Genomic DNA, 14,831 nt, shown 5'->3' with positions numbered 1-14,831 from the left:
ACGGGAGCAACAGATCGGCGCAGTCAGCCAGCCGTCCAGATCTTGGCATGTCGGGTATGTCTGAACATGAATTCGAGTTAACTCGAAGGTTGGCGGCTTTAGAACAGCGAAAAATTGAGATAGAGATCGCGATGGCGGAGGGTGAAATACGGCGGGAGAGGCGAAGACGCCAACAAGCAGAAGGGCAAACTCACGCAAACATGGCACCCCACGCCCGAAACGCGATGGTGGACACCCCGACTGGGGTGAACGGACCCGGCTGACCCCGGCGCTGCGGTCACAGCTGAGCGGGAAACGCAATGGCGGCCAGCGATGACTCAGCGACGTCATCCTGCTGCATTACAGCCACAACCTGGACACATGCATGCGACAGGATCCACTGACGCGGATTACGCGCATTGGCGGCGCGCGGTGGATGAGCGTTTTTTCGGCAGCAACGGTCATGGTGAGCAGTACCGTGCTACGATGATGGAGGACAACGAGGGCATAGGCCAAAGAAGCGGCCGTACATGTTCACTGCCGTTTTCGAACGCACCGCACTATACACCACACTAAAAGAAATAGAACTTATTATTAATTCCAGGCCACTTACATACATTCCCCTGGACGACGAAGACGCTGAGCCGATTATGCCCAACCACCTGCTACTCGGCAGCTCGAACGGAGAAAAACCGCCGACGACCCCACTAAATTTGTGGTTCGGGTTACCGACACTTTACCGACAAATTGTGTCCAAATTCTTAAAATTCCGTTGCGAATAACAATTCGCAACATCCCCCAATCATGACACGGATGTCAAACGGGATACAAATGACGCGCTTCCCTGTACCAAAACGTGTGATCGCAACCCTAAAACAGGAAAAAATTACAGTGTGCCACGAGCGATGCACTGTAAAGGAGATGCGCCCCCCCCCCCCCCCCCCCCCCCCCAAAGGGGGCCATCCGCACGGCAAAGAGGGCGATCATCGCAGTGCACGACTGGCTGGACCAGAATGGATTGGAGCTCGCCCCGGAGAAGACAGAGACGGTCGTCTTCACGAGGAAGCTCAAGAAGAACGTAGCCAGCTACAGTGTACTAGGGAAACGGCTGCACGACACACCGACGATGAAGTACCTAGGAGTGACGTTACACAAAACATTGAGCTGGACACCCCACGTCAAGCGTGTAGCGGAGAAAGCACGCAGACAGATAGGAGTGCTGCGATTCGCGATGCGCAACCACAGCGGCCCATCGAGCGAAACGCGCAGGATTATCGCCGCGGTTACCGAGTCGACTATTCGGTATGCGGCCCCCATCTGGGCGGATGCGGCAATGGCAGTGCAGACGAACCGGAGGATCCTACGACGAGTGCAGCGGGTATCGGCGCGGGGAGTCACCAGAGCCTTCATCACTGCAGGCTACTGGGCCACCACGCTGATCTCTGGGATGACGCCCATCTGTATGCTACTGAGGGAAGACGCCAGGTGCTATCGAGAAAGGCGCGACGGACCCCCGGAACAGACCGATTCGATCAGAGCTACCGAACGGCTGGTTACCTACACGGACAGCGCCGAATGCCAGCAGCAACATCCGTTGGACGCATCGGCTCATCCCTGACGTGCACAGCTGGTGTAATCGGACGCACGGCAGGGTCGACTTCCACCGGACACAGGTGCTAACCGGACACGGATTCTTTCGGTCGTACCTGAACAGGATGGGACTGACCGACTCCTCGGACTGTACCAACTGCCATGGTGTGCCGGAGACTGCCGAGCACGTGGTGTTCGAGTGCCCTCGTTTCGCGAGAGAGCGCCATCATCATCTGAGGGACTGTACACCCGAGGACCTGGTGCCGCAGATGATGGAGAGCGTCGAGCGCTGGGACGAGATCAGACAGGGCCTACGCGACATCACCCGACGGAGGGCCGAAGTAACGGTAGCGCGGCGAACTGTGCGAAAGGTGACCCAGCGCTACGATCGGAGGGCACGGATGTCAAAGCAAAGGGAAAAAATGGGAGCGACAGGGAGGGCCAGACGAAGGAAAATACCTTCTTATCCTGTGCTGGGCAGGACAATCCCGCCCCGGAGAGTACAAAGATTACGTGCAAAGTAAGCACGTTAGGGACCAGGCCCCCTGGGTTGCCTGAAAAGGAATGCGTACGGGGGGTCTGGTTCTTTACTTTTTTTTAAGAATAAAGGAGTAATATCATTTAAAAAAAAAGTAGTCCCGCGGTCGCAGATGCCATACGACATGGGTTCTACGTAGACAATTTGTCGTTGGGTGCCGCCACATCCGAAGAACTACGTGTTCTCTGTTCGAGTGTGGAACAAACGCTCCTCCGCCGCGGTATGCCCTTGAGAAAGTGGGCCTCGAATAAAGACGACGTACTCCATCATCACGTACCACCGGAGCATTGGGAAGCTCCCCAGTGAAGATCGGCGACCGCGATGCCCTTCGCATGTTAGGGTTGTCCTGGTGCCCGACCGAGGACACCTTCCAACTGGTCATAGGCGACGAAATTCTATCGGAAGCTATCGGAGTCTGACCAAACGTGGTCTCGTCGCAAGGATTTCCAAGCTCTATGATCCAGTTGGGATCTTACAGCCGGTGATCATTACGGCCAAGATGGTAATGCAAGATCTGTGGCGCGAAGACCTCGCATGGGATGACTCCCATGTTTCTCCCGCGTCAGTCCACCAGTGGAATGAGTTCACGACGCGACTCCCGTTGTTGCGGAAACTGCACATACCACGGATGGCTGCTCCTAGTGCCCCGACCACGACAGTGTATGCAGCCAGGGCAGCATAACAGGACGGGTGGTCAGCTGGCTGACGAAAAGTAATGCGTCTATCGCCGCTGAAGAAGGCAATGTGACGCGGGAGATCCGACAGATGAGAGCCGGGTTGTAAGCAGCGAAGGCGGCAGCAGAGGAACGGAGAAATGATGCTCGACCGGCAGAAACCAACGGCGCAGAAACGGTAGCATGGCGGATCACTAAGGAGCAGAAAGCGGCGCGGCAAGCGATGCCGAAAGATCTCCCAGATTTTAGTGGTGATCCAGGAGAGTGGCCCCACTTTTATCAGCGCCTTCAACTTTTCCACCAAGGCGTGCGGATTTCAAGACGGCAAGAATATGATACGGCTGCAGCGATGCTTGAAGAGTGCCGCGGGAAGCGTTATCAAAGCGCTAAAGAGGCGGTTCGGTCGTCCCGAATTATTGCTGGATTATATGATTGATCGCGTGAGAAAAACACCGTCTCCCCGAGCCGACGACCTCGAAAGCATGAACGAGTTCGGCGAAGTGGTTCAGTTCAATCGCTCTGTTAGCATGTACGATCGGCGGACATGACAGAGGCACATGACGAACCCTATGCTCATCCGCGAACTCATCGAGAGGCGCGTACCCAGCGAGTACAAAATGCAATGGGCCCGGCGAGTTAGGGGAAAATCAGCCGGTAATCTGCAGACGTTCGCCGAATTCATGGAGTAAATTACCGAAGATACGATATCGGTAACGTGTCGATCATGCGGCTCGATTTCTGCAACAGTTTGCCCAAAGAATCATGTACGAACGTGAAACCAAGCAGCCGAATCGTCCGTGGATATGGCAGGCAAAATTGTCGTGTGAACGGAGAGTTAGAGTGCAATGTGAAGATTGGCGACCAGGAAAAGGTGGTAAGGTTCCAGATAGTTCCTGTGCCGGCGATCGACGCGAGAATAGTGATAGGTGTTGATACGCTGGAAACGCTCAATTACCGCCTAATCAACGGCAAGTTCGAGGTCGTCAAGGAAGAGTCGGCGGAAGGTAACGAGAGTCTCTGGGTGCGCCGATTGGAATGCGGTGATTCGGAGGAACTAAATGTGCCACCACGGTATCGTAGCAAAGTACAATCAATGGTGCAAAGTTACAAGCCGGGTGCGACTGGTGGAACATCCGACAAGATGAAGAGTTACGGACATAGTCGCTTCACGGTAGCAGCTTTAACGATCACCACCAACAACGACCAAGAAGACCGTCTAGACGCTACACAGCAGTTTCGCATCCGACGATCTTCAGACGAATCCAGCCTAGACGCGATGTACCAGATTCGCGTCCGATGAATCATCCTGGGTGACGCGAAACCAGCCACACTTATGATCGAGTGATGGAAGCATCGCAGACGTAACCCGATCATGCTGAATTCCCGAATTCCCGCGGATAAGAATTAGATCATCGGATAGGACGATGACGTCAAGGTTAGGGAAAGTATAAATAGAGTCAGGGACCAAATCAGCTCAGCTCAGTTCTTCGCCACCGCTCAAACAGTGAACATCTCTGTAAACATATAGTAGTTTTAATAAATTCCTTTTTTTAAAACAAACCCGTAAGAACAAACAACATAAGTGGCGCAGTCGAATAGGCCTTTTTCTACACAAGGAAACAGTTACAGTGGAACGATTATCACTAAGTGACAAGTGCAAATTCTGGATCTCAATCCGTAGTGCCAGCTACACGTACTTTTGTCACCAAGTTTAGTGAGATTGTGTTCGATCCGTAGCAGTGGTCGTCCGGTGCAGGATTCATCGAGAATTCGAAGCCGTCCCTCAACACGCAGGAGATTTGTGGCGTCTATGTCCAACGCAACTGTATCCGAGTGGTTGACTTCAGTCATTTGAGATTTGGAAAAGAACAACAGCAAAAACAGTAAAGGTGCATGCCTAAATTTCAACCCTTTCCTAAAGTTAAAAGTAGAAAGTTTGTAGAGATGGAATCAGTAAACATGCAGACTCTGTATGAGAGCATAGTGAGCATGCAACAGGAGCTCAATGCCATCAAGCTGGAAAATAACCAGTTACGGCAACAAAGTGCAGCATTTCCACGGGAAGCAGCACGGCCGGATGTCTTTCGCATTCCGGATCCGATCAAAACTATGCACAGTTTTGATGGAAACAAGCGACAGCTTAACTCTTGGTTAACTACAGCCGAAATAACCCTCAATCTGTATAGAAACAGAGTAGACGAGGAGGTGTACAACCTGTATGAGCAAACTGTCATCACCAAAATTGAAGGAAAAGCACGGGATACAATCTGTGTAAATGGAGATCCAAGAACATTTGAAGAGATTGCTGTCATTCTGCGCGAATTATACGGTGACAAGAATGACATGGCAACCTATCTTACACAATTATGGTATTTGAAAATGGAGGATTCTCTCCACATCTACTATAAACGCCACAAGGAATTAATGCAGAATATGAAATCCTTGTCAAAACAAGAAGATCTTTTCAACCGACATTGGGAAGCAATAAACGTGTTTCTGGAAAGAACATGTTTAGCCGCATTCATAAATGGTCTGAAGGAACCATACTTCGGTTATGCGCAATCCGCCGGACCAAAGGACTTGGAAACCGCTTACGCATTCTTATGTAAGTTCCAAAATGCGGAACTTCCTAAGAAACAAACCAATTCTTCAAATTTCCAGTCCAAATCATTCCCTCAACCCAACAAGGGCAATCAAGTAAAATCTTTTACGAAACCATTTGGAAAACAATCAGATAGATTTGAAACCAAACAAAAACCGTTTTCAGACAAAAGAAAAATAACTCCAATGGAAGTTGACCCATCAATCAGATCACTACAAAGAAAAATCAACAATCATAACACCACTAACAACGAAGAAATAGGCGTTGAGGCACTTTCTTCGGATTCGGAACAAGATAGCGTTGAGGAGGTAAATTTTCAGATTGCCTATTCCAGAAACAAAATGAAATAATAAATAAAAACGGATTACCGTACATGATAATAGCTCTGCCTTCAGGACAAAAAGCTAAAATATTAATTGATACGGGTTCGAACAAAAATTTCCTTAACCCACATCTTATTTCCGAATCGTCGCGAATCTCTACTAATACAATTAAAATTTCCAACAGAAATGGTGAGCATTATGCTTCACAAAAGTTCATGACAAAACTATTTACTACAAATGTTACATTTAACCTATTCAAATTCCATAGTTTTTTCGATGGTTTGTTAGGATACGAATCATTGTCAAAAATGCAAGCAATTTTGGATACCGGAAGTAACGTTTTAAAGTTACCTGGAAAAACTATTAAATTGGAGCTAAAAAAAATGGGACCACCCGACGTAAGGATGAATGCTCACTCCGCAAAAATCATAAAAATTCCAGTATATGAACAGAATGGTGATGTAGTATATTACGACGAAAGTTAAAACTCGCAGACATTATTGTACCTTCAGGTGTCTATACAGCAAAAGACGGATTCATTACGTCAATAGCTATGAACCATGGGGAAGAAATTGCACTAAATTGGATTGAACCAATTAAAACACAAAAAATTAATGAGTTCATCGAAATTAATTTCTCCTCTTCAACTAATCAAAATGTAACAAAACAATCAATAAAAGATAACGATTTAGAAAAGCTAATTCGTACTAAGCATTTAAATTACGAAGAGAGAGCCAAACTACTTGAAATAATTAAAAACAACTCAAGAATCATACAAAAGCCAGAAGAAAAGCTCTCCTGCACAACTTCAACCAAACATGCTATTAAAACAGTGGATGAGATTCCAATCCATACTAAAACATATCGTTATCCGCATATTCATAAACCTGAAGTAGAAAAACAAATTAATGAGATGCTTGTTGCCGGAATCATACAACACTCAATTTCACCCTGGACATCCCCTATTTGGATAGTGCCAAAAAAAAGTGATGCTAGCGGAGAAAAGAAATGGAGAATCGTTGTAGACTATCGCAAATTAAACGAGAAAACAATTGACGATAAATTTCCAATTCAAAATATAGAAGAAATTTTAGACAAACTGGGAAGGAGCGTTTACTTCACAATACTTGATCTCAAATCAGGATTTCACCAAATCGAAGTCGATCCCAAAGATAGACCAAAGACAGCATTTAGCACTGACAAAGGTCATTTCGAGTTCATTCGAATGCCTTTCGGACTGAAAAACGCACCAGCGACATTCCAACGTGCGATGAATTGTATTTTAAGTGACTTAATAGGCAAACGATGTTTAGTTTATCTTGATGATATTATCATCTTCGGAAACTCGTTACAACAACACCTCGATAATTTAAATAAAGTGTTACAAAGACTAACCCAAGCTAATCTTAAAGTACAGTTGGATAAATGTGAATTTTTACAAAAACAGTGTGAATTCTTAGGTCACATAGTTACAGAAGATGGTGTTAAGCCAAATCCTAATAAAATTGAAAAAAATTTAAACTGGCCTCTGCCCAAAACCACCAAACAAATCAAAGGGTTTCTAGGACTAATTGGTTACTACAGAAAATTTATTAAGGATTTTGCAAAACTAACCAAACCATTAACAAGATGCTTAAAGAAAGACTCAAAAATTATCCATAACGACGAATTTAAGAAATGTTTCAACGATTGTAAACAATTGCTGACATCAGATCCGATATTACGTTACCCTGTCTTTGATAAACAATTCATTCTAGAAACAGATGCAAGTGACTTTGCACTGGGCGCAGTTCTATCACAAAAATTTGAAGATGGAAGAGAGCATCCTATTGCATACGCATCACGGACTCTTAATGATACCGAATGCAATTGGTCAGCTACCGAAAAAGAACTTGCAGCCATTGTTTGGGCAATAAAACATTTTAGGCCATACGTCTATGGCACCAAATTTCAATTACGAACCGATCATAAAGCACTAGTTTGGCTAAGACAGAAAAAAGACCTGAATCGAAAATTACTAAACATGAAATTAGAACTAGAAGAGTATGAATTCGATATCACCGATAAAAAAGTTACCCTAAATAGAAATGCAGATGCACTTTTGAGAATAGAACCTGAAACATTACATACGGCAGAAATACACGTAAATGATTCAGACATGACACAACACTCAGCAGATACGGATGACAATGACTTTATCCCATCCACAGAAAAAGCGTTAAACGAATTCAAAAATCAAATAGTTTTGAAAATCACCGATCAAGACAGAACTCAAGCTGTAACAATGTTTAAAAATTATCATAGAGTCATCATTGGTAAACAAGTGTTCAGCCCAGGTGTTTTGATTAACATTCTAAAGGAATATGCCTCACCAAAATGCGTTAACGGTTTGTTTTGCGATCGGCATACCCTGTTAAATCTTCAGACGCTTTACAAAAATTTCTTCGCTAGAGCAAAAACATTCAAAATATTCTGGACAGAGAAAATCCTAGAAGATGTCACCGATGAATTGGAACAAGATTCTATTATCGAAAGACAACACAACGCTAACCACAGAGGTATTAATGAAACTAAACTCCATATTTCTAGAAAATATTTCTTTCCAGGTATGAAGAACAAGGTCACAAAGTTTATCAACATGTGTAAACTATGTCAAAAGGCCATACAAACAAAAATATGAACTGACGGCAACACCAACGAGACCGTTGGAAATCGTTCATATGGACATCTTCATTATCAGCAACAACCATTTTTTAACACTCTGCGATAAATTTTCCCGGCTAGCAACAGCTATCCCCATAATCACTCGTAACACAGTGCATATAATCAAAGCACTGACTTTTTACATGGCAAACATTGGAAAGCCTTCCCTTCTCATAATGGATCAAGAAGCATCTTTTACTTCGACAACTGTAAAAGAATTTCTCGAAGAACATGACATAGAATATCACTATACAAGCGTAGGACAGTCCTCTTCCAATGGAACCGTAGAAATTGTTCATAGAACAATAAGAGAATTACATAACATTATCACCAATAAAGAATCTACAAAACATCTTTCAGATAAAGCAAAAATCAATCTATCCGTCGCTATTTACAATGATAGCATTCACTCTCAAACCAAATTAACTCCAAAAGAATTGTTTTTTGGAGTTCGAAACGAAGATCTAATCCCAGAAGACCTTGATGAAAGAATCAAGCAAAAGGAAGAATTTTATAAACAATTCTGTGAGAAACAAAAAATAAAGAAAGCAAAAGATTTAGAAAAACTTAATGAATCCAGGGAAGAACCAGAACAATTTCTTCCTGAAGATGTCGCTTTCGAAAGAAAAAGAAACAACTTAAAGCATCAAGAAAGATATCGAGAAATTACAGTTGCCGAAAATAAGCAAACTAATATTATAGATGAGAATGGAAGAAAAATCCATAAATCCAAACTTAAGAGAAAAAGGAAATAACAAAAACTAATATTATTCCATTTTACTATTATTCTTTTACAGAAAGATGATCTTACTCCCCGTTTTTACGTATTTAATCTATTTTGTGTCAGCAACTCAATTTTATATGTATGAGCTAAATAATACCAATTTATTTGCTTTAAAATTGGGAAAAGCACTAATAATTGAGGATTATCATATTATACTACATGAGTTCAATTTAAACAAATTCGAAGCTATCCTCAAAGAATACGGCAAAATTGTCAACACACTTGACACATTTATTACCTCAACGAATTCTATAAAAGGAAACAAATTCGAAGAATACAATAGCCTTGTCCAGGTTCAAACAATCCTGAAACACAAATATGAACAAGCAATTTCCATGATGGAAAATTTTGAAAACAAGAAAATCTCAAAGCGGTCTATAGAGTTCCTAGGAAGTATAATAAAAGACATAACAGGGAACCTCGACCAAAATGATTATGACGTCATCAATAGCCAGATAGAACAGATTAGAAAAGCCAATAACATTTTGATAACAGATAATAACGCTCAAATTAAAATCAACAGTGTGTTCGAGCAACGAATAAATAATCTAACAGAGATAGCGCACAAACAGGCAATTGAATTTCATAATGTCATAAAAAAGGCAGGCCTTAGCTTAGACAGTCAAAAAGTGATCAACAGGAGACTACACTTACACGACGTCATCTTCACATTGGACAACGTTCGAAACCAACTAGACGTTATATTCGAATCCACACAACTGGCGAAACTCGGAATTATCCATAAAGCATTACTGCAGCCCCGAGAAATCAATTTTGTACTTAACATAATTAACGATGAAGGAGTAAAGATTACATCGAATATAGAAGCCTATGAATTCTTGGAAACAAAAACAGTACAAAATAACCACAAAATATTACTGCTCATAAAAATTCCAAAATTCAGACACGGAAATAATACTGTGATCCAAATTGAACCGATTCCACATCAAAACAAAATTCTCAACATAAACAAAAAGTACGCCATAATAAACGACAAAGAGACGTACTTAACAAATAAATACATTACACTGGAAGATTACTTCATTGTTAAAGCAAACGAAATTCAAAATGTAACTGACAATGAATGTGAACACACACTGCTAAAAGCAGAACCGAGTAATTGTGCTTTCACGCAACATTCAGATATTACAGAAATAATGCGAATAGCCAACTATGGAATACTCATCAAAAATGCCAAATCCGTAACCATCAATAACACTTGCGGTTATGGTTCTCGAAATCTCATCGGAACGTTTTTCCTTTACTTTCGAAACTGTACAATCTTCGTGAATGAACAAAAGTTCGAGGAAAAACAAATGCAATACACAGCAAAACCCGACATTATTCCTCTCAACGCAGTCCACATTGAGGAAACGGAATTTCGTTTAAACGATATTCAGAATCTTACAAGATTGCATATTGTTAACCGAGAAAAAATCAATCAGATCGAAAGCACCTATCAACATTTGATTTTGCACAATATTATTAGTGGAATCGTAATCTTTATTTTAATCCTTTCAATCGCATGGTGTATGGTAACAAAAATTGGGCAAATCCAAAGAAAAATCACCATCAGAGTACAACCTAATCTGACCCGAGACGGCTCAACCTAAGGAGGGGGAAGTTACGGACATAGTCGCTTCACGGCAGCAGCTTTAACGATCACCACCAACAACGACCAAGAAGACCGTCTAGACGCTACACAGCAGTTTCGCATCCGACGATCTTCAGACGAATCGAAGTCACGGACATAGTCGCTTCACGGTAGCAGTTCCAACGATCGCCACCAACAACGACCAAGAAGACCGTCTAGACGCCACACAGCAGTTTTGCATCCGACGATCTTCAGACGAATCCAGCCTAGACGCGATGTACCAGATTCGCGTCCGATGAATCATCCTGGGTGACGCGAAACCAGCCACACTTATGATCGAGTGACGGAAGCATCGCAGACGTAACCCGATCATGCTGAATTCCCGAATTCCCGCGGATAAGAATTAGATCATCGGATAGGACGATGACGTCAAGGTTAGGGAAAGTATAAATAGAGTCAGGGACCAAATCAGCTCAGCTCAGTTCTTCGCCACCGCTCAAACAGTACATATAGTAGTTTATAGTAACATATAGTAACATATAGTATATAGTAACATATAGTAGGATATAGTAACATATAGTAGTTTTAATAAATTCCTTTTTTTAAAACAAACCCGTAAGCACAAACAACATAAGTGAAGATCGAATTGACAGACCATAGTCCGATTAGTGCAGTGCCAAGAAGGCTAGCTCCGCTGGAAAGGGATGTTGTGAAGCGACAGATAAATGAGTGGATGGACAACGGCATCATTCGTCCGTCACGAAGCAAGTTCGCTAGCCCGATTGTTGTGGTTCCCAAGGATGATGGATCGCGGCGAGCTTGTGTCGACTATCGCGAAGTCAATAAGTTCAAGCAATCATTAGAAAAGAAGGATATCAATCCGCGAACGGCAAGATGAGTAGTCAGCTTGGCCGAGTTTGAATACGAAATTGAGCATCGTTCGGCGGATAGAATGCGTCATGTCGATGCGCTAGCCCGTCCTTCGATAAGGCGAATAACCAATAATTTAGGTGGTAGGGTGAGGGAAGCACAAAGGAACGATGAACAGATGTGCACGATTATCAAGGAAATCGAGGATGGAAAAATTGTGGATGATTTCATGATAGAAGGAGGAATATTGTATAAGGGTTGTGGCGGCTTCACCAAATCCAAACAGATTTTAAAGTCAAGCCGGTTCGAGCCCCTTGACACGTCAGAACGCGTCTGACGTTTCTAGGTTGTTCTATCGTGTTCTTCGAAGCAGCTAGACGTGTACCAAAAAGCTCCGTAACGCTACCAACGCGCAGTAGACGCTGCACGGAAATAAACGCTAAAAAACCCAACTCTCTGTGTCACCCGATCAAATATAAAAAAGTGGAAACGTTATCCGAACATCGATATCCACAGGGTCATGCACCGAAGCGTTGGGAGGGGGACGGGAAAACGGGGAGCGTCGCGGTCAGGATAGGCAACCGAGTGTATGATAGGTCAGTTACGCGACTTGCGATGTTAGATGTTCGCGCGGGAACCAGGGAAAAGCTAAAAGAGACAGGGATTACAACAAAGCCAAATGGGGAGCCGACTCATTACATTACAACAAAGCCAAATGGGGAGCCGACTCACCAGACAGTTTGAAACAGGAAGACAAGTTGGAAAGAAGTTGAAAGAAGAGAATTTGACTGTGGTTAGGTCGAGTGTTGAGAGTGATACACCATGCGGCAGTTCCAGTTGACGAGGCAGTTGACGAGGCAGTGGACAGCGATGAAAAGGGAGGGATTCCGCTTTGCAGATAGTGAGTACCCCCACCACTGTCAACTGAAGCTACAGGTGCAGGGTCGAAGGATCCAAACAGGATCGAATTGAAGGTTGGGTGATTGTACCTGATTTAATTTGATTATTTGGAGGGAGACTTTGAGCGAGGAGATTGAGAGACGCCTTAAGGTCGTGTAGTGGTGCGGAAACAAGTATGCGCAAAGGGTGACGAGTAGGGATCGGCGATAGATATAGTGAGAGTTAACACTACCGTTGTTACGCGGTGGCCTACCTCCAGGCGAGTGATAAGATAATAACGAGATAATAATCGGATAAGAGATAACATTATAGTGACTGCGTTATGGGAAGTGTGTCCCGGGGAGAGAAAGGATATCGTCCGGCCGAGTATAAAAGGGGGCCGGAACGATTAATAAAGTAGGATTTGAAGAAAGAACGCGCTCTCTGACTAATCCTTGCGAAGCTTATAGCCTCCCGAACGAGAGGAGGAACGTTCCTTCGCGGACAGCCACATCGGAGCGCGTTACCGGCCGAGTAACAACCGTCGACCAATCAATTAAGAATTAAGTCGATCGATCAAACGTAGTTAAGGCTGTCACCGGTGGCAGAAGTACGGGGGGAAGTGTTATCGAGTCAGGTGGTACTTCACCAGCGGCGATAGCTACGACACCAATGTGGGCCCCCTAGCGGAGGTAAATGCAGTGGTTTATTTGCTTTTGGTCTACTAGGAGGTCTAAACACCAGGGGATGTCGACGACCAGCGCCGACGGATTGCGCCAGAAAGGAGAAGCGCGAAAAACGGCAGTGTGGTTGGAAATGTGATAACGTACAAATGTTTGAATAACGGATTTAAATAAAAATTTTCTTTAAATTATCCTACTAAAGCATGACTGAGAAATCACACTCCTCAACACTCAATTTTTTTTTAATGCATAATATGATACTTATAATTAAGCTCCGAGCTTAACAAGAATAGCCATGTGATTGCCTGTTGTCCATCAGAACAACCGACGCCAGAGCACGAACATGACGGTGGCGAAGAAAAACATCACGCCGAAGACGGTGATCGCGAAATCGGTTGCGTCCCTTCGGGCGTACTTCTCCAGCAGCATCTTGGAATTGCTTATCGAGCCGGACGTGTTGTGGAGCTCGTTTTGTGTCGATTTCACTACGAAACTGCTGTTCATGAGAGATTCCAGGTTGGCGGCCGACCGTTGCGTGGTGTCGTGCAGCTGCTGCGTAATCGAAAGCATCCGCTCCGTGACGTTCTCTTGCTGCAGCCGCTGCGTGGCGGAACGTATCAGCATCGTGGCGCGGTGGCCTTTGCCCGAGCGCTGCCGCATCTCGCTCGCATTCGGGCTCAGCTGGAACAGCTCCTTCTTGTTCGCCTTCTCGATCTCGAGCATCGTGCTAATGTTTGCTTTCCGGAACTGCTGCAGTGTGTCGGCATAATGCTTCCGCTGGCCTTCCACCTCATTGTATAGCGCTTCATCGCCTAGATCCTGTGCCATTATACCTAGGCGCTCGATACCCCTCCGCAAGTTGCCCAGCTTCTCCCGCCCCGCCTCATTCAGCACATTCAGCTCCTCCAACGAACCGCGGAACGCTAACGTTTCCTGTATGATGGCTTTGACTTGCAGGGTATTGTCCGCGAGCTCCTGCCGGATGGAGGCGATCGTGTAGACGGGCCGGTTGAACGACGACATGGCTGGCAGATCACACCCAGGCAGACAGGCAGGCACGGTGCAGCGACACACACACAATCAGTATTGAATGAACAGTTGGACACGAAGTCTAGTCTCTTAACAATAACCTCCTAGAATACACACGGCTGCACTCTTGGGTATCAAATATCCACGGCAAGTCATGTAGAACAAGATATTCTTGCGACTTTTACAACACACAAATTAAACCAGCGTACAGCGGTTCCTGAAATGAAACCGAAACAACGAAGAAGACACAGCTGTTTTGGAATTTTGTTGGTGAAATATTATTGGTGCTTCGGTGCGTCTGCCGGGAAGCAGAAATATTTTCGGCAGTGCTTGCCGACAGTGCAAGTGAGCCTTTACAGCCAAGATGGCAGCAAAGGCGCCGACCCGCAGGCAGGTAGAGCCAGCTGCGGGAAGAGGACGAAAGTCTGCTTTTAAGCGGGAAGTGGAGCCGGAGGCTCCGAAGGATTTGGCCCCTAAGGAAGGGGAGACGGAGCCAGGTAACAGCCTCGAAAAGGATCCTGAAAGGTGCAGGACGAGGAGTGCCAGTGTCGCCTCATCCCGGTACTCCTCTCGCGGGCGTCGT

General features: G+C 44.7%; 1 protein-coding gene across 1 annotated transcript; it reads right to left on the bottom strand.

Annotated features, from left to right (window-relative positions):
* Positions 1 to 13,534: 13,534 nt before the first annotated feature.
* LOC125955456 (uncharacterized) lies at positions 13,535 to 14,242 on the bottom strand. Its single transcript, XM_049686591.1, has one exon. It carries the CDS (start codon positions 14,240 to 14,242, stop codon positions 13,535 to 13,537), a length of 708 nt encoding a protein of 235 aa, XP_049542548.1.
* Positions 14,243 to 14,831: the final 589 nt, after the last annotated feature.

The sequence above is a fragment of the Anopheles darlingi genome, chromosome 3 (assembly GCF_943734745.1).
Source record: "Anopheles darlingi chromosome 3, idAnoDarlMG_H_01, whole genome shotgun sequence".
Lineage (NCBI taxonomy): Eukaryota > Metazoa > Arthropoda > Insecta > Diptera > Culicidae > Anopheles > Anopheles darlingi.
The sequence above is the reverse complement of the archived record's forward strand: the minus strand, read 5'-3'. Positions and strand labels throughout refer to the sequence as shown.